The sequence below is a fragment of the Bos grunniens genome, chromosome 26 (genome assembly GCF_055505025.1).
Source record: "Bos grunniens cultivar Pamir isolate PY7600 chromosome 26, Bosgru_T2T1.0, whole genome shotgun sequence".
NCBI classification, from domain to species: Eukaryota; Metazoa; Chordata; class Mammalia; order Artiodactyla; family Bovidae; genus Bos; species Bos grunniens.
In genome coordinates this window covers 20911215-20934721 of record NC_141190.1, presented here as the reverse complement: position 1 = coordinate 20934721, position 23507 = coordinate 20911215, and the positions used below count along the sequence as shown (strand labels likewise).

Below are 23507 nucleotides of genomic sequence, written 5' to 3'. Positions count from 1 at the left end.
GAAAAACCACAGCCTTGACTGGACGGACCTTTGTTGGCAAAGTAATGTCTCTGCTTTTGAATATGCTATCTAGGTTGGTCATAACTTTCCTTCTAAGGAGTAAGTGTCCTTTAATTTCATGGCTGCAATCACCATCTGCAGTGATTTTGAGCCCCCCAAAATTAAGTCTGACACTGTTTCCACGGTTTCCCATCTATTTCCCATGAAGTGATGGAACAGATGCCATGATCTTAGTTTTCTGAATGTTGAGCTTTAAGCCAACTTTTTCACTCTCCTCTTTCACTTTCATCAAGAGGTTTTTTAGTTCCTCTTCACTTTCTGCCATAAGGGTGGTATCATGTGCATATCTGAGGTTATTGATATTTCTCCCGGCAGTCTTGATTTCAGCTCGTGCTTCTTCCAGCCCAGCGTTTCTCATGATGTATTCTGCATATAAGTTAAATAAGCAGGGTGACAATATAGAGCCTTGATGTACTCTTTTTCCTATTTGGAACCAGTCTGTTTTTCCATGTCCAGTTCTAACTGTTGCTTCCTGACCTGCATACAGGTTTCTCAGGAGGCAGGTCAGCTGGTCTGGTATTCCCATCTCTTTCAGAATTTTCCACAGTATATTGTGACCCACACAGTCAAAGGCTTTGGCATAGTCAATAAAGCAGAAATGGGTGTTTTTCTGGAACTCTCTTGTTTTTTCGATGATTCAGCGGATGTTGGCAATTTGATCCCTGGTTCCTCTGCCTTTCCTAAAACCAGCTTGAACATCTGGAAGTTCATGGTTCACATATTGCTGAAGCCTGGCTTGGAGACTTTTGAGCATTACTTTACTAGTATGTGAGATGAGTGCAACTGTGCGGTAGTTTGAGCATTCCTTGGCATTGCCTTTCTTTGGGATTGGAATGAAAACTGACCTTTTCCAGTCCTGTGGCCACTGCTGAGTTTTCCAAATTTGCTGGCATATTGAGTGCAGCACTTTCACAGCATGATCCTTCAGGATTTGAAATAGCTCAACTGGAATTCCATCATCTCCACTAGCTTTGTTCGTAGATATGCTTTCTAAGGCCCACTTGACTTCACATTCCAGGATGTCTGGCTCTAGATGAGTGATCACACCATCGTGATTATCTGGATCGTGAAGATCTTTTTTGTACAGTTCTTCTGTGTATTCTTGCCATCTCTTCTTAATATCTTCTGCTTCTGTTAGGTCCATACCATTTCTATCCTTTATCAAGCCCATCTTTGCATGAAATGTTTCCTTGGTATCTCTAACTTTCTTGAAGAGATCTCTAGTCTTTCCCATTCTGTTGTTTTCCTCTATTTCTTTGCACTGATCGCTGAGGAAGGCTTTCTTATCTCTCCTTGCTATTCTTTAGAACTCTGCATTCAAATGGGAATATCTTTCCTTTTCACCTTTGTTTTTTGCTTCTCTTCTTTTCACAGCTATTTGTAAGGCCTCCTCAGACAGCCATTTTGGTTTTTTGAATTTCTTTTCCATGGGGATGGTCTTGATCCCTGTTTCCTGTATTATGAACCTCCGTCCATAGTTCATCAGGCACTCTATCATATCTAGCCCCTTAAATCTATTTCTCACTTCTACTGTATAATCATAAGGGATTTGATTTAGGTCATACCTGCATAGTCTAGTGGTTTTCCCCACTTTCTTCAATTTAAGTCTGAATTTGGCAATAAGATGTTCATGATCTGAGCCACAGTCAGTTCCTGGTCTTGTTTTTGCTGACTGTATAGAGCTTCTCCATCTTTAGCTGCAAAGAATATAATCAATCTGATTTCGGTGTTGACCATCTGGTGATGTCCATGTATAGAGTCTTCTCTTGTGTTGTTGCAAGAGGCTGTTTGCTATGACCAGTGCATTCTCTTGGCAAAACTCTATTAGCCTTTGCCCTGCTTCATTCCGTACTCCAAGGCCAAATTTGCCTGTTACTCCAGGTGTTTCTTGACTTCCTACTTTTGCATTCCAGTCCCCTATAATGAAATGGACATCTTTTTTTGGGTGTTAGTTCTAAAAGGTCTGGTGGGTCTTCACAGAACTGTTCAACTTCAGCTTCTTCAGCGTTACTGTTTGGGGCATAGGCTTGGATTACTGTGATATTAAATGGTTTGCCTTAGAAATGAACAGAGATCATTCTGTCGTTTTTGAGATTGCATCCAAGTACTGCATTTCGGATTCTTTTGTTGACCATGATGGCTACTCCATTTCTTCTAAGGGATTCCTGCCCACAGTAGTAGATATAATGGTCATCTGAGTTAAATTCACCCATTCCAGTCCATTTTAGTTTGCTAATTCCTAGAATGTTGACGTTCACTCTTGCCATCTCCTGTTTGACCACTTCCAATTTGTCTTGATTCATAGACCTAACATTCCAGGTTCCTACAGCTGATGCTCCTTACAGCATCAGACCTTTCTTCTATCACCAGTCACATCCACAGCTGGGTATTGTTTTTGCTTTGGCTTGTTCCCTTCATTCTTTCTGGAGTTATTTCTCCACTGATCTCCTGTAGCATTCGTGAACAGTATGAAAACTATCTCATTAATGATCAGTAAATCAGGGAATAAATGTCAGTATAACATGGAAGAAGTGTTGGCTCTTAAAATTTTTCCAGGCATGTCAATGTTAAGTAATCAGGGGCATATTTTCTTATAATGAAGAAGAACGGCTTAGCAATATATGAAGATCTTAAGAAGAAAAGCTAAAAATCTACAGACATGCCTCTTTTGGGTGCAAGTAGTGGCTGGTGAAATGATTCCAAGTACCTATGATTTCCCCCAAATTTAGCTCTCTGGTGAAGCTAAGAGTGCTGATGGAGATGCCACGAAAACATTTCCTCTCTGTTAAAGTGCCCTCCAACACCCAGCTCTCAAAGGAAGAGGTGAGAGGCCCAGAACTAATTGTGAAGCTGGGGTCAAAAGTCAGTGGAGATTTTACAATGCTATGGTTTTATTGTTATTGCTCTTATTGTTTTTGTTGGTAGCCTGGCTACATATGTTTTTAATGATCTGTTCCAGCTCTTTCCCCCAAGTCCTCTTATTTTTTTTTTTTAATTAAAAAAAAATTTTTTTTTAAGTCCTCTTATTTTTATAATTTTGTAGATTAGGAGGTTTTCAGAAACATGGATTATAGTAGAATTACCTATACTTTGAAAGAAGACATCTTTCAACAGTTTTCAAACTTCAGTATGCACATAAGAATCACCTGGGGAGCTCATTAAAAATGCAGGTTTTTAGAATCTACTCCAGAATATGATAGTATATGTGGAGTAGGGCAAAGAATGCACAGTTTATAAGTCTCCGAGATGTCCCCGAGACCCCACCAACAGCAGCCTGACAGGAGCGGTTATCAGATTCTAACTGTTTGTCCCCATGAGAGGGCAGCGCTCTTAGTGTTTCCCACGTCTGATGTCAGAAGTCTTCTCCTTGGCATTCCTTCTCACCTTGACCGTGATGTGCCCGTGGACATTTTCCATTTCTCCCAGCATGGCTGACATCAAGGAAGATTTCCCAGAGCCCACAGTGCCCACCACAGCCACCAGCTGGCCTGGCATAATGTCCAAGTTCACACTGAAAGAGAGAAGTGTACTTGAAGGAAGTGGAGGGTAGACGTTCCTGCCACTTCTCAGATGCCAAAGGAGATTTTCCTTCAAGATTGGAAAATATATCTTGGATATACAAAGTTTCAAAGTAGTCCTCTAATTTTTTTTTTTCCTCTAAGACTTTAGAGAGTAAGGCTTAATTTATAAGTTGTTTGTGCAAAAAGCCAGTTTCCAATGGAAAAATAATTTCAGAACTATGTGGCACCATTGAACAAGACCCTATTTGTTGAAATCCCAACTGTGCCACAGCTGAGCTGTGTGATCTTAGAGTCTCACTTCTCCTGGACTCTCAATTTCTAAACTAATGGGGCTGGGACAGAGTAATGCATCCCAAATTCGACTTTTCAATGAGAAGAGCAATTCAATAAAATGCTCACTGAGAGCACAGATGTCCTGCCCCCTTCCCTGGAGATTTGGCTGAGCGTGGCTAGGTAGGGGCTCACACTGGGCCAGGCTCCGGGAACCTCTCTGTTCTAGTCCTAATATTTGAGTTCCTAGAACATTAGGAACTTATTCTCAGGCTTTCTGAACCTGCCCATCCAGCTAGGCTCCTTCTAGACTTATACTACTAGCAAAGTGGGAGCTACGTCCACTCTCCTTCTGTAAAGTTGAGGCTTTCAGGTTAGGAGGGCTCAGGGCTTCTGGCCTGACTGACATACGCTGAGGCGAGCTCCAGGGTCCATGTTAGAGGATGCAGAAACAAGAGAGAGTGTGGAAAGTAGCAGGAAGACTACTAGGTGTACTCAGTTGTGAAAAAGCCTGGCCTGCTCGGGCTCCTGGCGTGCTCCGTGGTGCTGAGCTCGTGATGGAGCTGGCGTGCTCACACACGTAGTGCTTACGGAACACATTACATGCAGCAGTGTGGCAAGAAAGGGTTGGCTTAAGGCAGGGGGTGACCTACAGGGCAGAATGTGAGAAGGGGTTATGTAGATGAAAAATTCCAGATCTGAAGTTGATTATAGAAGCAGCTCACATCATCCCCTCTGGGCAAAGAAGGCAGGTCCTTCATGATAACTATTCTTCAGTGAATAAATGAACTTAAATTGCGTTCAGGTTCTCGTGAGTATCCTCTGGCACATCCAGAGACCTAGGCTACCTGCCAGCCTGCACTACCTCCATCCACAATCTGGAGAACACATGTCTTCACAGGTTCTCAGCTGTACTGTCCCCCAGGAGGAAAGCGGCGGTGGGCGGGGGGAGGGGGCAGGTGCAGTCACAGCGACTGCAGTCAGTCCATCCCTCCAGGGGTTTAACCTGCACTAGTATCTGAACACGTGCACAGCTTGTCTCCGCATGTGTTACATTACATGGAATTTCCCTATAACAAGACCAGCAAGGAGAATCTTAAAATATAGCAAGAAGAAAAGGCGGCAACTCACTCTTGGATTGTGACACCCAAATCATGGTCCCAGGTAAATGACGCCTCAGAAAACTGCACAGCTTTATCTGTTGAGAAAAATTCCTGTCTTTAAGTCAGATGTAGGTCCCCGCATGTCTGTCTGTCTTTTCTCAGCTTTCATGTGTCCCTCGTTCCTTCCTCCAGAAGAGCCTGCCTTTGTCTGGTGCTAAATCCTGAGCTGCCAAGAGGCAAATGAAAGCCCCAGGGGTGAGACCAAGTGTCGCCTGCATACAAAGTCCTTTATATACTTAGGAGTCCCAAGCCAGTTGGTAGTTCAGATTCTTGATCTACAGACACTCTGGATACATTCCCAGGCCCTCTGTTGCCTAGTCTCTTGTATAAATTCCACTTCTATATATAAACCCAGCCACCCCTGCCCTGGATTCCAGAACCACAGCTTGTTCTGGCTACAAATGACCCTCAATCCTTAAACCTTTGGAACCTGTGTGTTCTTTCACTGCAGCCTCCCTTCCCAATTCCACATACTTGGCTCCATCATGACTTCCGTTTTCAAGATCCTTTGCAGGATTCCCCACTTATTCTCAAAAGAGCTGGCCCAACTTTGCTTGGCAATCTAGCTGACTAAGAAATCTGTTCTAAATGAAGGCAAAATTTAAGTAATATCAGTGCAAATATAGATGCAAGATAAGTCCCTTGGCTTTCCCTTTCCTTCAGTTTGCTGCTGCTCTGCCCTTGTGTATCAAAGTCCTGGTGCCAGCACCGTGAATATATATGGGAAGCAACTTCCAAATTCATTTACCAGAATTGCAATCATGTCGAATAGCAGATGTGTCCAAGTCATCCCCTCCCAGGTACTTCTCTAGCCGCTCTGTGGAAACACTGGCCTAGAGGAGGACACAGAGGAACAACGTTCAATGATGAGCACGAGGAGACCAGGAGTGTGACTTCGTCATCAGCCTTGGATGTGGAAGCAGACAGTCAACCAGTCAACCTGCCAGGCTTTTTGCCCATGATTTGCAATTTACCACAGCTGGAGTCTCTGGCTCCCTACCCACCCCCCAACTCCCTTACCCCTGACTCAGCCACATCTCAGCCCTAGGAGCCACCCTACTCTGAACACAGGAAAATTAAGAGGCTCTATTTTAGCCCCTCAGAAAACTCATTGTGGTGGTGATGGTATGGGTGGGTGGGAGGTTAATTCTACTCTGCTGTCTCCAGGCTTCGTACCTAGGTCCAGAAATGGTCTTCTGCCTCCTTCTAAGATGAAGTTTCTGTCTGATTCTGGTAACTGGGCCCCTGGCATATTCTTCTTTGAGTCCATGTTCTGATGACCCAGGCAGTGTCCTGAATCACTACCGGGACCCTCTGTGGAGGAAGTGGCCATGGAACCATAGTGACCTGGCATATCCCCACTTAGGCCAGGCTTAAATTGCAGGTGACCTAAGCACTGGCAGGATGCCCTGTGGTCCCCCTGGAACAGGAGAACTTGGGGGGATTTACAAGGATGTTTCTCACTTCCTCCATTCCAGGCAGGCTGTCACGAGACAGCTTCTTGTCACGACCTGGGTTCTGAGGAAGTACTGCACTTTGGGGGACTCCCCCGATGGCTCAGCAGGTAAAGAATCTGCCTGTAATGTAGGAGACACAGGAGATGTGGGTTCGATCCCTGGATTGGGAATATCCCCTGGAGGAGGAAATAGCAACCCGCTCCAATATTCTTGCCTGAAAAATCCCACGGACAGAGGAGCCTGGTGGGCTACAGTTCAAAAACTCACAAAGAGTCGGACATGACTGAGTGGCTAAGCAGGCATTGCACTTTCTGCCTCGCCCCCTCTTTGAAGCACAACTGTGGGCTCTAGAACTGCATGGCTGCGGTGTGGATCGGCTCCTGCAGAGGGCCTCACTGCCCACTCGCCTGCTCATCTGCCCCTTTGTTTTGCAGAGACTTGTCACCTTTGTTGATCCTGCTTTTGCTATCTATGTGATAAACCATCTGACTCTAAAAAAGAGCATGTTGTTTCCTTCTCAGCCAGATCTACCAGCCTTCTTAACACCCCCCAGGACCAGAAGGGCTCCTCCTAAACCCCGGTCCTTCCTAGGGCCTGAACTCTCTGAAGCCAGTTACCTCCGGATAAACACAGGTCACCACACTTTGTCATCCTGGCTGCCTCGCCAGTCTGCCACCTCCCTGGGAACATCCTCCTGAGGTCTGGTACCTGGTCCATCTCAGTGACTGTGCTCAGTTTTCAGGACCCAGACACTCCCTCTGGACCATCTTAAGCCTGCTGCTGCTGCTACTGCTAAGTCACTTCAGTCATGTCCGACTCTGTGTGACCCCATGGACGGCAGCCCACCAGGCTCCCCCACCCCTGGGATTCTCCAGGCAAGAACACTGGAGTGGGTTGCCATTTCCTTTTCCAATGCATTAAAGTGAAAAGTGAAAGTGAAGTCGCTCAGTCATGTCTGACTCTGAGAGACCCCATGGACTGTAGCCCACCAGGCTCCTCCATCCATGGGATTTTCCAGGCAAGAGTACTGGAGTGGGGTGCCATTAAGCCTACTGGATTCCAAACTTAGCTTTCTGACAGCTTGAGGCTCCCAGATTGCATTTGGTTTTATCACCATGTGGCTTCACACAAAGAGAAGTCTTTGGACAAAGGGAAGTCCCCTGATCTAGTGGCTAAGACTCTGCTCCCAGTGCAGGGGATCCAGGTTTGATCCCTGGTCAGGGAACTAGATCTGCATGCCGCAACTAAGAGTTAGCATGCTGCAACAAAAAACTAAGACTTGGTGTAGCCAATTGTTTTTTTTTTTAATTGAGAGAGAGAAGCCTTTTCTCTCCTTTTGTGCCATATTTCCCTAATGCTTTATAAATACCCTAAGAGTGCTGGAAATATATGGAGGAAACTGAACCAAGAAAAGGGCTTAGAAATGTTCCAGGAGCAGAGCTAATCATCATAGTCTCACTAAACACTCTCACAACCTTGTCTCCCTGGTGGGTGTATGAGATTGGTTATGGTTATCCTCAGTTTATAGTCAGAAAAACGGGGGTTCAAAAAACTTATTAAGAGACTTTACTAAATCATGCTGTTGGTTTCCAGAGACCAAACCAATCTCTCTAAGTGAAGGTTCACCAGCAGAATTTGGAAATGAGATAGGACATACCAGTCATTCTGGAATCTAAGGTTTTTAACCAGGGCTAGAAGGAAACAGCAACCCACTCCAGTATTCTTGCCTGGAAAATCCCACTGATAGAGGAGCCTGGTGGGCTACAGTCTATGGGGTCACAAAGAGTCTGACCCAACTGAGCACACTCAGCTGGCAGTGAGAGATCCTACCCACCTGGAGCATGGAGGAGATTAGCATGGGAAGCATGCTCATGGGGAAGCGCAGGATATTGAAGAGGGTGATGGAGGTAAAGGCCTTTTGTGCATCCAGAACATTACTGCTGTCCACCAAGACGTAAACAGAAAATGTGATCACAGACACCTGGAGAAGAAGAGCCGTCAGTGACCTATCCCAAAAGGGGTCAGGCAGCCGTGTTCCAAGTACTGTATCAGAGCTGAAGGAGTCTTAGGGATTATCTCAACCTTTCATGTTACAGAGAAATCTGAGCCCAGAAGAGGAGCAAATATCTTGCCTGAGGTCACAAAGTCAACTAATGGCATTGCTAGGACCAGAGCTCGAGAATCCTGGCTCCTATGATCAGCATTCCTTCTCCTACAGATGAGAAGCCTTCCCATGCAGACCATGCCTAGATACCACATTCATGTTGAATCCCCTGTAGTTACTCCAGGCAGCCAGGTAATCAAACTGTTTCTAAGGGTGAAACTAGATCTAGGGGCTGTGAGGTAGGAAGGACAGCATGATGACTTAAGGAGTGGGTCAGAGTTCCTTGGGTTTCAGGGTCAGGCCTAGAGGTGCAGGCACCTCTCATCTATCTAAACAGACCTTTCTCTCCAGGAAGCTGACCCCGCCCACTGACTCCTGTCACTCACCAGCACAGGAGTCAAGTATAAGAGAAACATTATCGCAGACTGCAACTGCCCAAATCTCAGCAGGTTCCTGAGCTCTTTCTTCCGAAGGTTGTGGACTTGGTTTTGGAATGAAGGTTCCCAGGCAAAATACTTCAGGATCTAATAATAGAGAAGAGTACAGCTTACACTGTTGCCCCAGTAGGAAATCAGGTGCAACCCCCCACACACAGGTTTTAGGAAACACTCCCCCAAACTGGGGAGGTACAAATTCAGCTTATAAAGGGTGATTACAGAAAGGTAACTGACTCAATGGACATGAATTTGAGCAAACTCCAGGAGATAGTGAAGGACAAGGAAGCCTGGTGTGTTGCAGTTCATGGGGTCACAAAGAGTCAGACATGACCTAGTGACTGAACAACAACAACAGAAAGGCAGCTTGCAGTTGTTGACAACTTACAAGGTACACAACATTTTATGTACTCTGTCTTACTTAATCCTAAGTGTGACAAACTTTGCCTGGCACTAAAGGGGGTTGCCCAGGACTCGGGGCTTTCAGTGCTAAACCCGGAAAGTTCTGGGCAAACCAGGAAGAAGTAGCTTCTTACTCTTTCAGAATTATTGTATCCATTTTAACAATAAGGAAACAGGTTGAGAGTGACTTAGTCACTTAGAGTGACTTAGATGCCCAAAGTCACCATCTAGTGAGTGGTAAGAGCTAAGACTCAAAATCAGGTCTATCTTCTCATTTTGCCACATTGGCAGTAAGGCATATCAGAGCTCTGTGTGCAGAAAAATCAGATGTTCAAAGGGGCCTCTTTTCATTTTCAAGAGGTTTAGGGTAATATTAAAGTCCATTAATTCAGCCAAACTCTGCTCAATGTTATGTGGCAGCCTGGATGGGAGGGAGGTTTGGAGGAGAACAGATACATGTATATATATGTCTGAGTCCCTTCACCTGAAGCTGTCACAACATTGTTAATTGGCTGTGCCCTAATACAAAATAAAAAGTAAAAAAAAAAAAGTCTATGAATTCAAAAAATGTCTAGATTAAAAAAGAATTTGATGAAATGCATTATTTTGAAAGCTAGTAAATAGAGGACAGAAGTGTGTATTTATCCTACTTGTCCTTTATTTTAGAGTAACCAACCAGTTGATTAAAAATCATTCTTCATTACAGAATTCCCTCTGAGCAATGCCAAAGGAACAAAGGAATTAAAACATCACCCTTTGGAAATGAAATAATAGAACAAGGCAGTGATCAACAGCGGCTGCTAAAATCTTTATGACAGTGGTTTTCAACCTTGGCTGCATATTGGAATCACTTAGGGAGCTTTTAAAATATATACACGCCTGGGTCTCACCCCTCCCCCCCCACCAAGAGTTCAATTTAGATGGTTTGAAGTAAGGCCCAAACCTCAGTGGGTTTTACAAATCTCCCAGGAGACTGAAATGTGCTGCCAGGGCCACAAATCACTGCTCTTGGTGAAAGAACAATAAAGGGTGAATCAGGCTGATGATGCCTGGACCCCATAAACACTCACCATCACTAAGTTGGGAAGCACACAGCACTGCCCAACCCCTTGCCCTCCAACCCCATCCCAAACAAAAACAAAAACCAAATAAACCTAAATCTATTCAAGTTTCTATATTTAACCACCAATTTACAAGCAAGCATAGGAAACAAGACAAACTCTTCTATCAAATGACCAGGAAGGGGGCAGGCAAGGGGCTATTGTAGATTAAAAGCGCTATTGACTGAATGCAACACGTGGACAGTTTTTGGATCCTTATTCAAACTAACCAACAGTAAAAAAAATAAAATAAAAAAAGGCTTGTATGAGGCAATTGGGGAAATTTAATGGTATCAAAGAAGGACTTGTTTCTAGGTATGCTATTGGTATTGTGGTTACGTTAAAGTCATTCTTTTAGAAATACATACAAAGTGTTTACCAGTGAAATGACAAAATATCTGGGATTTGCTTTTGAATAATCTAGCGGGGCATGAAGTGGGGAGCGGGGATGTAGATGAAACAGGTTAGGTCCTGCTGATAATTGCTGGACCTGGGTGGCAAGTCCATGGGGGTTCGTTATAGTATTCTGTCTACTTTTGTCCACATCGGACAACCTTTATAGTAAAATATAAGAACGAAACAAACTATTTAACATACATAAATAGAAATCATAATCAAAAGAAGGCCTGAGAGGAGTAGCAGAAGAAACAGGAGACTTGTGGCTGGATGGATCAGGAGTCGTGGGACACACCCCAGGCTCAGAAGCAGGAGTCCACAACCTCAACATGTTGTTAAGGCCAAGAGGCTACCGTGGCTGTTACCGTGCCCAGAGAGCCACCCACGCTCAGCTTCTCACCTTGATCCCACTGAGAATCTCATTCATGATCTTTAAACGGCTGTCTTTATTCTTCATATTTTTAACCTGCCGGGAAAGAATAACAGAACAAACATCCATGTGAGCGGGTCCAGGTTTGCTTCAGATGCTAAATCTCAGTGGCACTTGCGGCTGTTGCTCGGTGAGAACTTGAGGTGCCCAGTGACGGGCTGTGTCTCTCGCGCTCTCCTGCTTGCTCTCCCTGCTCCTGCCACACTCACCACCCTTCTGGGCCTGAACAGTGTTGGCCTGACTGTGCCCTCGTCCCAGGTTTTACCCAAGTCTTCCTCCCTCACCCTCAGGTTCCAGAGTTCAGCTCAATGTCTCCTCCTCCTTTCCTGACCCCAGGACCTAAAACCACTCCCTACAATCACATCACCCTGTTTAATTCCCTGCATAGTACTACTGACATTTTCCTTCTTTGTTTTTACTTATTTATGGCCTGAATCTCCACCCCAAGCAGAATGTAAGTTTCATGAGAGCAAAAGCCTTGTCTAATTTGCTGCCTTGTCTAATTTGCTGCCATGTTCCCCCAGAAATAGGGTGCACAATAAGCATTTTTAAAATATTGAGTTGGCCAAAAAGTTCATTCAGGTTTTTCCGCATTAGGAAAAACCCAAATGAATTTTTGGCCAATATTTGTAACTCAGTGAATGCAAAACGAATGAATGACTAAGTCACATATACCATCAAGTTCACCCATGCAGAATATGATTTCTGGCAGAGATAAGGACTGTCCACAGAGAGCTCTGCTAACTGGTGGGAACAAGGTCGATTGCCAGGATTTAGGCATAAAGTCTGGTTTGCTCTTGTGACGGCTCTGTGTGGCTGGTTTATAATGCTATGATAGAGAACCAGGGTCATAATTACTTTTTAAGAACAGCCCAGCATAGCAGGGTGTAAACGTTATATGCAGGGTCCCTGGGCAGCTCTTCTCTCTCCAATTAGGGACATGAATGAAGACAGGAAATATGAACCCTAAAAGTGGTCAGAAGATGGAAGGGGAAGACAAAGCCAAGTTCATTTGGGACAGTGGCAAGTCTCCTGTGAGCCTTGCCTTGCCCAAACTCCAATCACCAGTCAGAATTAAGTAAGAAAACTTTAGACTTTGAAGAACATGTACATATCCCCAGTGACTGTTTCTTTACCTGAATAGCCCTATTCCTGGTGGCGAGTACTCCATTAATTGGGATTAGGATCACCATCACCCCAACACCTGCTAAGACCGAGGGTCCCAACTCTGCCCACAGGAAGTAGATGGCCAAGGCAATCTGTAGGACATTTGACCACAGCAGGTGGATGAAGTTGGTCACATCCATGAGCTTCTGGGCGTCCACAGACATGAGGTTCACTGTTTCTCCAATGGTGTACTGCTTCCTGGCCCGGTTGGAGACAGTCAGCGCCTGAAAATAAAGATTGGAATTGAGACGCATGGACAAAGCCAAGGAGACTGGGAAGTGAGAGGGGATTCAGGAAGGCAGCGAGAGACAGTAGAAGGATGGGCTCCATATGGACATAACTTCCAAGGGGCTGTGATCTTCCAGCTGCTAAATCTTAACAGTGTTCTCTCATTCTTGACCAGTCTTTCCTGCTATATCTACCTTCCCCAACACCCGCTCCCCCCCACACACTTGTCTTACCCGGAAAACTCCTATTTATCCCTTAGTGTAAGCTTAGGTGGAACTGCTGAGAAGCCTTCCCTGACTCCCAAGTTTGGGTTAGATACCTCTGTGTATTCCCCAATGCTTATCTCTGCCGTTACATTCATCACACGGAACTCTAATTGTGTTTTCCTATTTCTCCACCAGTAGAAAACTCTAAGGACAAGGGCTGCCTCTGTCCAATTCACTACCTGCACACAGTGGGGAAATCACATACTGAAGGATGGGAGGAACAGAGGAATGAAGGGAGGGAGCCTGTATGGACTCTGGCCCTGCAGACTTTAATGGGGCAATGTCGGAGCCATACTGTGAGGAGGCTGCAGCCATTCCCAAGAAGGACAGAGACCTTAGAATGGAGGGGAAAACTATGGGGCTCACATACTGGAAGCAAAATGACTTGTTTATTGTCAGGAAATTTGAGGACACTATCTAAATGCCTGAATCTTGCATCATGAACCATCATTTCAGAGAGACGAGAAGACTGAGACCCACAGTCAATGACTTATGGCAGTGTCTTGTACAAATGCTCCCAGACAAGAGGCTGGGGGCCGAGGGGGTAGCTGCATGAAACCAGCTGGCACTATGCTCACCAAGCAACCCTTTGGTGTGGCCCACATCTTTCCAAAGGAAGGAAAGCTTAATTCCCACAAGGCAGTGTATGGGCTATGAGTGGCCCTAGATACCACCTTCAGTCTCCTCCTAAAAGCTCTACTGTCATCTTCATCCATTAATGCAGTCTTTAGAATATATCAGGATGCTTTGTTGTACAGTAAAAAGAAGTAAATTTCCCAAAACGTTGGGCCACCAAGGTGCTAGAGAAATCAGTCCACTGCTATGCCTCCCCTTTGGTATTGAAAAGTAAAAGAAAAAAGTATTATCTAACTACCCTACAAGGTAATTGCAATACTTTTCTTTTCTCAATAAATCTCAATAGAGTGAAAAAGTCAAGAATATAGTCCCAATAGCCCTTGTCAGGAGTCAGGGCCTATCTATGTGATTCTAGCCATTAAAGTGATCTAAGCCCTACTTCTCTCTAGAACAGGGATGATGCAGTTACTTCGCAGAGCTATGAACTGGTGATGGATGTAAAATATGTTTCATAACATTTCATAAATGAAGTATAATCTAAACATAAAAGTAGTCAATTTTAAATTCCACTTTAGGAGAATATTTATTTGAATGGGGGTCTCATTAAAGGCTCTATTTTACACATTTTGTATGAATTGTGACAATTGCAAAACCTGGACTATATTAAGAATCAAAGAGGCAGGAATGAATTGTCACAATTGTAAAAGTGTACATTCATAGATATATCTGAGACAGCCTGGGTAGTGACCTCATATCCTGCAAACCAACAGAAACAGTTACTCCACAAGGAATAAAGGGATTAAAGATTTTGTAGAAGACAAATTCCAGTGTGAGGCTATTTAGGGGTTCAAAGAACTTGACCAGACTTCTGATCTAAAGACATCTGGATCACCTCTCTGGGTCTCTCGTCTAGTCAGCATCTACTCAGGAAAGACAAAAGTCATCTTGGAGTTTTAGAAGAAAAAGGCAAAGGAGAAAACCAGGAACTTTAACAGAGACATCACCATGATGGAACACTTCAGTGGTGGATGAAAAAAGGAAGAGGAGGCAACTGTTTGATGTTCTGAGCTATCAAAAGTGTCATCTCCTTCTGGATGAATTTTCTCCTCAGGCTTAGAGTCACTACTCTATTTCCATTTCTTTCTTTTCATTTATTTTTTAAGCTGAAGTTTACTTGATTAGTTTCAATTATTAAGGGAACTCAAGGGACTAGATCTGGTAGACAGAGTGCCTGAAGAACTATGGACAGAGATTTGTACCACTGTACAGGAGCTGGTGAACTGAAACCATCCCCAAGAAAGAAATGCAAGAAGGCAAAGTGGTTGTCTGAGGAGGCCTTACAAATAGCTGAGAAAAGAAGGAAAGTGAAGGAGAAAGATATACCCAACTGAATGCAGAGTTCCAGAGAATAGCAAGGAGAGATAAGAAAGTCTTCTTAAGTGAACAATGTAAAGAAATAGAGGAAAACAATAGAATGGGAAAGACTCAAAGTCTCTTTAAGAAAATTAGATATACCAAGGGAACATTTCATGCAAAGATGAGCACAATAAAGGACAGAAATGACAAGGACCTAATAGAAGTAGAAGAGATTAAAAAGAGGTGGCAAGAAGACACAGAAGAAAAAGGTCTCAATGAACTGGATAACCATGATGGTGTGGTCATTCACCTAGAGCCAGACATCCTGGAATATGAAATCAAGTGGACCTTAAGAAGCATTAGGTAGTGGAGGTGATGGAATTCCAGCTTAACTATTTCAAATCCTAAAATATGATGCTGTGAAAGTGCTACACTCAATATGCCAGCAAATTTGGAAAACTCAGCAGTGGCCACAAGACTGGAAAAGGTCAGTTTTCAAAATCCTGAAGAAGGAAAACACCAAAGAATGTTCAAACTATAGCAAATTGCACTCATCTCACATGCTAGTAAGGTAATGCTCAAAATCTTCAAGCTAGGCATCAACAATATGTGAACTGGGAAATTGCAGATGTACAAGCTGGATTTAGAAAAGGCAGAGGAACCAGAGATCAAATTGCCAACATCCACTGGATTATCAAAAAAGCAAGGGAATTTTAAAAAAAAACCTACTTTTGCTTCATTGACTACACTAAAAAGCCTTGACTGTGGATCATAACAAATTGTGGGAAATTCTTAAAGAGATGGGAATACCAGACCACCTTACCTGCCTCCTGCAAAACCTGTTTGCAGGTCAAGAAGCTACAGTTAGAACTGGACATGGGACAATGAACTGGTTCCAAATTGGGAAAGGAGTACTTCAAGGCTGTATATTGTCACCCTGCTTATCTAACTTCTATGCAGAGTACATCATGTGAAATGCTGGGCTGGATGAAGCGCAAGCTGAAATCTAGATTACTGGGAAAAATATCAGCAACCTCAGATATGCAAACGACTACACTAATGGCTGAAAGCGAAGAGGAACTAAAGAACCTCTCGGTGAAGGTGAAAAAGGACTGAAAAAACTGGCTTAAAACTCAATATTCAAAAAACAAAGACCATGGCATCTAGTCCCATCACTTCATAGCAAATAGATGGCGAAAAAGTGCAACCAGTGACAGATTTCATTTTCTTGGGCCCCAAAATCACTGCACATGGTGACTGCAGTCACAAAATTAAAAACACTTGCTCCTTGGAAGAAAAGCTATGAGAAACCTAGATAGCGTATTAAAAAGCAGAGATGTTACTTTGCCAACAAAGGTCCGTCTAGTCAAAGCTGTGGTTTTTCCAGTAGTTATGTACGGATATGAGAGTTGGATCATAAACAAGGCTGAGCACCAAAGAACTAATGGTTTTGAACTGTGGTGCTGGAAAAGACTCGTGAGAGTCCCTTGAACAACAAGGAGATCAAACAAGTGAATCCTAAAGGAAATCAACCCTGAATATTCATTGGAAGGACTGATGCTGAAGTTGAAGCTCCAATACTTTGGCCACCTGATGTGAAGAACCGACTCAGTGGAAAAGACCCTGATGCTGGGAAAGATTGAGGGCAAGAGAAGAAGGGGGCAACAGAGGATGAGATGGTTGGATGCCATCATCAACTCAATGGACATGAGTTTGAGCAAACTCTGTGAGATGGTGAAGGACAGGGAAGCCTGGTATGCTGCTGTTCATGGAGTCGCATGACTTAGCAACTGAACAACAATATTTGGCTATTTTCAATTCTTAAGGGAAAAAATGAGACTTCACCTTGGTGTCTAGGACAGAGGGAAATAAAGTTGCTCTGAGAAAATTAAACACTAAAAGGAACGTGTCAGGGACTTCCCTGGCAGTCCAGTGGTTAAGACACCACACTCCCACTGAAGGGGCATAGGTTCGATCCCTGTTCAGGGAACTAAGATCCCACATGTCATGTGGCATGTATAAAAATAGGAAAAAAATAATAATAAAGCAACAAGTCAGAGGGAAGATGGGCAAAATCATCTTAAGGAAATGGAAAAGCTCCCAAGTCTGCAGAATTTAATCATTGGAGTGAGGGTGATGATATTTACAAATCCAAAAAAGGAATCGGGCAGATGAGGAGTTGGTTGCCACTCAAGACTGAAAAAGAAATCATTAGGGAAAAGACAGTCCAGGGAGATGGAGCCCTGGTCCACAGAGTATACTAGTCTATGGTAAAACTGTGATTTGAGATGGATACACCAGGTCTCAGGAGCCCAGTTTCACGTAGTACTTGGTTTAAATGTTGGCAATTTTAAGAGTCTGCCCTTGGTCAGCTTCTTTTCTGACTTCACATTCTATCCTAAGGTGTTGTCAGCTTGTGGAGAGAAGAAAGACAGAGATGGTATGCCAGCCTTCAAGGCTGAAAGGCAGATCCTGGGCAGAGAAGAGTTTGCCAGCTTTTCCCTGCGGTAGGGTACACTCCACCACCACCACCCACCCCCCACCACACACACATATTCTATGTCTATATACACACTTTTCATTTTAATTTCCTAAGAAATGTCTAAAGAAGGCTGTATGGTTAGCCAAAATTCAGTGTTGCGGTCAGTTATCACCTCCATCAAGTTTTCCTCAATCGTGGAACAAAGGGTCATGTTTACTAAGGGGATTTTCTTTGGTGATCCCTGGCATACCCCACATACCTTCTTATATACAGAAGCCATGATGGTGGTCCGCACCTTCATGCCCAGCATAAAGCACAGCTGAAAGTAATACTGAAGGCAGAAAGACTGGATGAGGGCCACGACAAAGAGGAGAATTGAATAGAGATATCCAGTCCACAGATAGATTCCACGGTCATTTGCAAAGGCGATCAGCAACCTGCCAGAGCAAAACTAAGTAAGTGCTGACATCAAGCCTCCGAGGGCTCCTTACCCTCACTGTGCACAGCCAGCTACCCTGCCCTACCCTGGAGGTAACTGAAGTGACTACAGTTCAATGCTCTTGGAAGACTGAGCTCCACAGCCATGCCAGCACTCTCCCTTTGGAGATGAGCAGCAGGGCCTAAGGGTTGATGACCCACAGCTGTGAGACAGGATACTGTATGCCCCACAGAGCTGCCGCTGCCATGCTTTCTCTGACCCTCTCTTTCCCTACCCCCTGGTAGAAGGAGCCATGTGTGGCAAGTTGATTTATTCCTGGAAAGGAATTAGGACACATATCCAGCATGAGTTAGAAGGGTTTCCCCTGGAGGACAGTGTATTCCATGGATCCTGGCAGACTGAAGTCATGTCATGATTAACTGGAACTGCCCACTTAATGCATGACTGGGGAGCAATGAGGCTACAAAGACTGCGTACAATCCTCTCCTCGGGTATGAGGCCCACCTCTTGGACACAGCTCAGCTCACAGCAATTCTGTTTAAGAAATGCCCCTAAGAAGTACTCGGCTTCCTATGAGGAAAAGGATATGGGAAAGAGGAAGGCTAAAGGACTTTATTTTAGACCTTGAAAAGTGCCTTGTGCTTTTCATGAACACAATGCTGTAAGGTGCAAGAAAATGATGAGCATTTTTTTTTTTAAATTAGGAACTTAATAATAGGCTCCTGCCTGCATATACAAGGAGCAAAAAGCAGAGTGGCAGAGGAGGTCCTAAAGAGACAGCCCAGGGTCTGGGGACTCACTTCAGCAACTGAGGATTCAGAAACGTGAGGATGTCATACACCACCTTCAGCAGGAATGATTTCAGGAGAATGACGTAGAAAGTTTTGAAGAGCGCCTTCACCAGCCAGGACTTGGGAAAGTCTTTTGTGGTCTCAGACTTCTTTTTTTTCTTTTTAGTTTCTTCCTAGGGACAAAACCAAACAAGCAGTGCTTGCAGAAGTGCATGGTGTAAGACTTTGTCTTCACTGACCAGCTCCCGAGCGTTAGCCCCTGATCCCTGTGGCTGTCACTGAACAGGTTTGAGTCTTCTCTTCACTGCCTGGTCCCATCCACCTTTTTAGCTGCCATCACTGTTCCCCTCTCACCTCTTAACTGATGCTTAGAATCTATTTTGGATTAGGAAAACAGGCAACAAAGCAGATGAAAATAGCATGTAAAAACACAGAACAGATTCAGGGGGGCCTGTGGGGCACTGTGGGAGGGAAGGGCATGGACATGCTAACATATATATTAATATATATTTCAGATGCTTAGAAGACTTTTCGTTCTTCTTGCTTGAGGTTATTGTGGGATGTTACGGGTTGAATAGAATCCCCCTCAAAAGGAAAGTTGGGGTCCTAAACCCCAGTGCCTTAGACTGTGCCCTTGTTTGGAAATAGGGCCTTGCAGATGTAATCAAGTTAGGATGAAGTCATCAGAGTGCATCATGGGTCCTACTCTAATATGACTGGTGTCCTTGTAAGAAGAGAGACAGACAGGGGGCAGGGGAAGAGGCCATGTAATGACAGAGGCGGAGAGTGGGGTAACACATCCAAAAGCCACAGAACACCAAGGACTGACTGCTGGCCAAACCCAGAAGGTGGAGAAGACAAAGAAGCTTTCTCCCATATAGGGTTTGAAGGGAGCGTGGTTCTCCTGATGATTTGACTTCAGACTCTTGGCCTCCTGAGCTGTGAGACAATACACTTCTGTTGTTTTAAGCCGTGCAGTTTGTGGTGCTTTGTCTCAGCAACCCTGGGAATCTACTGTGTGGGGTGTCACCACCACTCACCCACCACACTTCCTTTTCCTGTCCTGCCAGGCCCCCAGTTCCAGATTCTCAGGCTCAGTGGCATCCTCTTATAATGGCTGTCACGGAGCTCCCATCTTTTCAGTCTCTTTGCCTGAACAACTGCCTCAGCCTATATCTTAGCTTCCACTGCCCCTGCCCCGACCCCAATCATTCATTCTCCTGGCAGCTACCCAAGTGGACTTTTAAAAATGTAAATCTGATTGCATTACTCCTCTGCTCAAAACTTTCTCCTGGCTTTCCATCAGACTTAAAATCCAGACTCTTCACCATGGCCCATGAGGGTCCATACCACTTTGTACCCTCCCACTTTCCTGCACTCACCTCCCCGCACACTCAGCCTCTCTCTCCATGCTCCTGCACTCTCTTTCTCCTTTCCAAACAAACCAACCATGTTCCCCTCTCAGCCTCACAACCCACCCCCTGTGAGTGGAACACGCTTCCTTCTGATGGGCTCTTCTCATCACTTGGATCTCTGCCCAAATATCACCTCCTCTGAAGCTTCTCCTGTTACTCTAAGGAAGCAGTTATATCTGTGCCCAGAATGGTCTCCAATGCATAGTGCTACTCAATAAATATTTTCAAGTGAATAAAAAAATTAATTAGCTAACACTAAATCCCACCAACATGCAAATTCTAGCAATGCTAAGGTATTGTTTTATTTTTCTGCTAAAAAAGACATTGAGAAAAATTTCATATATACCCCAAAGGAGAGAGAACAGTACTACATTACACCCCAAGCATCCATCTCTAAGGTACTGTGATAGTATTGTGAATATTACTAATATAAAATGTACTGCAAAGGGTAAAGTGCTGTAAAAATGTAAGGACAGAATCACCATCACCAGGACACCAATGACGTGCAGGACGTTTGAACAGACACTCATGGCAGAGTTACCAGGACAAGGACATCTTGGCTTTGACTCTGGTTCTTGTCCAAGCCGTTCACGCTGGCTCCAGGGTTCCGCTTGGATTTCTTCTTCTGCCGTTTCTGGAACGCCCGCCTGGCCTTCTGTAGCTCTTCCGCCATGTACTTCTCAAACCTGCTGACTAGTGCCTTTGTTTTAGCCGCGTCTTCAATATCCCAGACATCTTCGAGTGTCAGAGGTTTCCTGAAGCCTTTCAGAACAGTGCTGGAACAAGAGGGAGCCGCAGGCTGAGGCCCTGCAGAGGGGCCAGAGGTGGTCTCCTCTCTGCCTCTATCAAAACCATCCAGTTCCAGGATGGAGGGACAGAAGAATGGGGCTTCTCCCTTACCCTGCTACCCCAGCTCCTAGCCCTAGGAACTTGAAAGAGGAGTGGGGAGAGCAGAAAAGGGAGCAGGTAGGGGTGATTGAAGGTGGGAGAAAACAATAAGAGAAAGAGAAGGGATTCTACTGGATGAAGAGTCAAAAGAGCATCATCTACCCCACATCCTGCTCCTTCCTCCTCAAATATTGGCTGCCTCTCTGCCGCCCTGGCATCCCTTGAGGGGACTTCAAGAGGCCCTTAAGGAAATGAGCAGATCCAGAGGCCGCCTCTATACTGTCTCTCTAGATCAGGGCTTCTCAACATGGGATTCAAGAACATGGATGGAAAACAAATTATATCTTTATTCCTATTCACTTCTAACTGAAACGCAGCCTTTCCTAGTTCTAATATGAAAGTAGTCAACCAACTACAGTTGTAAAACAGAGTACTTGAGCCTTTGTTATCAGGAGACACCACAGACGTTTTCATGGCTCATGTATACTCATCACTGCTGTGAAACTAAACCCCAGCACTGGGTCTTGTTATTTAATGCATTCACAAAGAGGCACAAGTGTTACTATATCCCAGATTTGATTTTAAAAGACTATTTAGGTACTACATTTCAATTTAGTTTCCCTTTACAATTTCATGTCTTTTATTGTACACATTTAAAACATTATCTGAGAAGGGATTCATGGGTGTTACCAGGCTGCCCAAGGGGTCCATGCAACTACAAAGGCCAAGATGGCTGCTCTGGATCTCCTGGCAGCCCAGGACAGCTATTCATCCCTTACCCAAGTCTGTGCCACACTCCTTGCCCCCAAATTTCCATTTTCCTGTCCTCCTGCCTCCTTTTCCTTGTCTTTTTTTTTTTAGTGTGCGTGGAATTTCCCCACTCCAGGCTACCAAAAAAAAAAAAAAGAAATTGCCTCCTTCCTCTCAGTTTCCCCATCTGCCCCGTGAAGGGAATGAAGTAAACTGATCTATATATTTCAACATTCTCTAAGTAGAGGAGAAATGGAGGTCACGGCAGGTACTTTTAAAATGAAGATTTGAGGGATGAAGGATAGAGACAAGCCACACTCCAGGCATTTCCTACCTGTCATACCAACTAAAGGTGATACTACTCAAAAATGAAGCTGTGGTTGAAGGATTCTGCAAGACACACAAAAAATCAGAAAGTAAATCAATTAGAAACAGGAATTCAATGGAACTCTAAAATCAGAAATTGATGTTTCTAAATGGATGCTGTGCTAGAAACTAGATATGACACTGAAGTGGCCTGTTTAACATGTTTTTTTGGACACGCTAAGGTCACCAGTAGGATGATAACCAGACTTTTTGGCATAGATATATGAATTAACTGTCTGTGCTGAAGCTTGGTGGGTCAACATAAAAGTTAATGTTTCCAAATTCTAGTCACTTTGTGTTCTTATGTCACAAAATCGTCTGTATTACTGTATTCTGGGCTTGTGGGACCTTCATGAGACCTTGACATCTCAAAGTTACATTTGTCAAGATACCATCCAATTAAACAACATATGAGGTGGTCATATGTCAAGTCTCACTTTTGATGAGTCATCTTTTTCTGAAAATGCTGAAAGGATCAGGACCAGGATCTGGAATGCGTAGAAGATGAAGTACACGCAGGAGTAGGCCAGATTAGAACTGCTGTCCTATGCGGGAGAAAAACAAAGAAAATAAGCCTTTTATCTGAATTAGGTGATGGCATCCCACTCCAGTACTATTGCCTGGAAAATCCCATGGGCGGAGGAGCCTGGTAGGTTGCAGTCCATGGGGTCGCTAAGAGTCTGACACAACTGAGCGACTTCCCTTTCACTTTTCACTTTCATGCATTGGAGAAGGAAATGGCAACCCGCTCCAGTGTTCTTGTCTGGAGAATCCCAGGGACAGGGGAGCCTGGTGGGCTGTCATCTATGGGGTAGCACAGAGTCGGACACGAATGAAGCGACTTAGCAGCAGCAGCAGCCGCCCCTATGTATCAATGCTCATGATTAAAGTCTGTTATCAAACCCCCTAAATACAATTTTACCCTGGAACTCAATTTGCCTGATGTCATTTACTACAACTTAGAAGCTGCCCAGGAGTACCCTCTAATGGCACCATCCCTCTCCTCCTTACCTTTAAGAGTGCCCGGATCAGAGTCTGAAATTGGAAAGTGCCACAGAGTATTGAGAGAATCCAGAATAAGGACAGGTACCAAGAGTCCTTCTGCACACACCATCGCCTGCTGTGTTGGATCAGTAAAACCAGGACCTAGAGAGAAATTTACATCATGTTTCGAAAAACAGTGTCACCATCCAAGGACAAGAGGCAAGAGAGATGTCAGAGAACAGGGGGAGAAATGGAGCCTGAAGGGGGAGACTGTTGTAACTAATCTGATGCCAACTAGTCCATTTCCTCCCTGATACCACCCAACTTTCTCTTTCAGGACCCGGGTGCTTTCTCTGGAATCCCCTTTCCCTATCCCATTTCTGATGCAAAGAACTGACTAGTTGGAAAAGACCCTGATGCTGGGAAAGATTGAAGGTGGGGGGAGAAGGGGACGACAGAGGA

The 23507-nt window shown here is 44.4% G+C and overlaps 1 protein-coding gene across 3 annotated transcripts in view; it reads right to left on the bottom strand.

Moving 5' to 3' along the window:
• Nucleotides 1–23507, bottom strand: part of ABCC2 (ATP binding cassette subfamily C member 2) — a 70253-nt gene that overhangs the window by 26861 nt on the left and 19885 nt on the right. For 2 of the 3 annotated variants that reach the window (XM_086377197.1, XM_086377195.1), the window contains 13 exons: nt 23073–23207; nt 22499–22606; nt 22030–22085; nt 20599–20833; nt 18652–18815; nt 17672–17849; nt 12474–12728; nt 11308–11373; nt 8962–9099; nt 8306–8452; nt 5763–5847; nt 4983–5049; nt 3445–3571 (listed from right to left, as the gene is read on the bottom strand). In XM_086377197.1, coding sequence (XP_086233323.1) covers nt 3445–3571; nt 4983–5049; nt 5763–5847; nt 8306–8452; nt 8962–9099; nt 11308–11373; nt 12474–12728; nt 17672–17849; nt 18652–18815; nt 20599–20730 — 1359 coding nt within the window. In that variant the 5' untranslated portion in view covers nt 20731–20833; nt 22030–22085; nt 22499–22606; nt 23073–23207. The remainder of the gene's footprint in view (nt 1–3444; nt 3572–4982; nt 5050–5762; nt 5848–8305; nt 8453–8961; nt 9100–11307; nt 11374–12473; nt 12729–17671; nt 17850–18651; nt 18816–20598; nt 20834–22029; nt 22086–22498; nt 22607–23072; nt 23208–23507) is intronic. The other variant, XM_086377196.1, reaches the window with a different exon arrangement.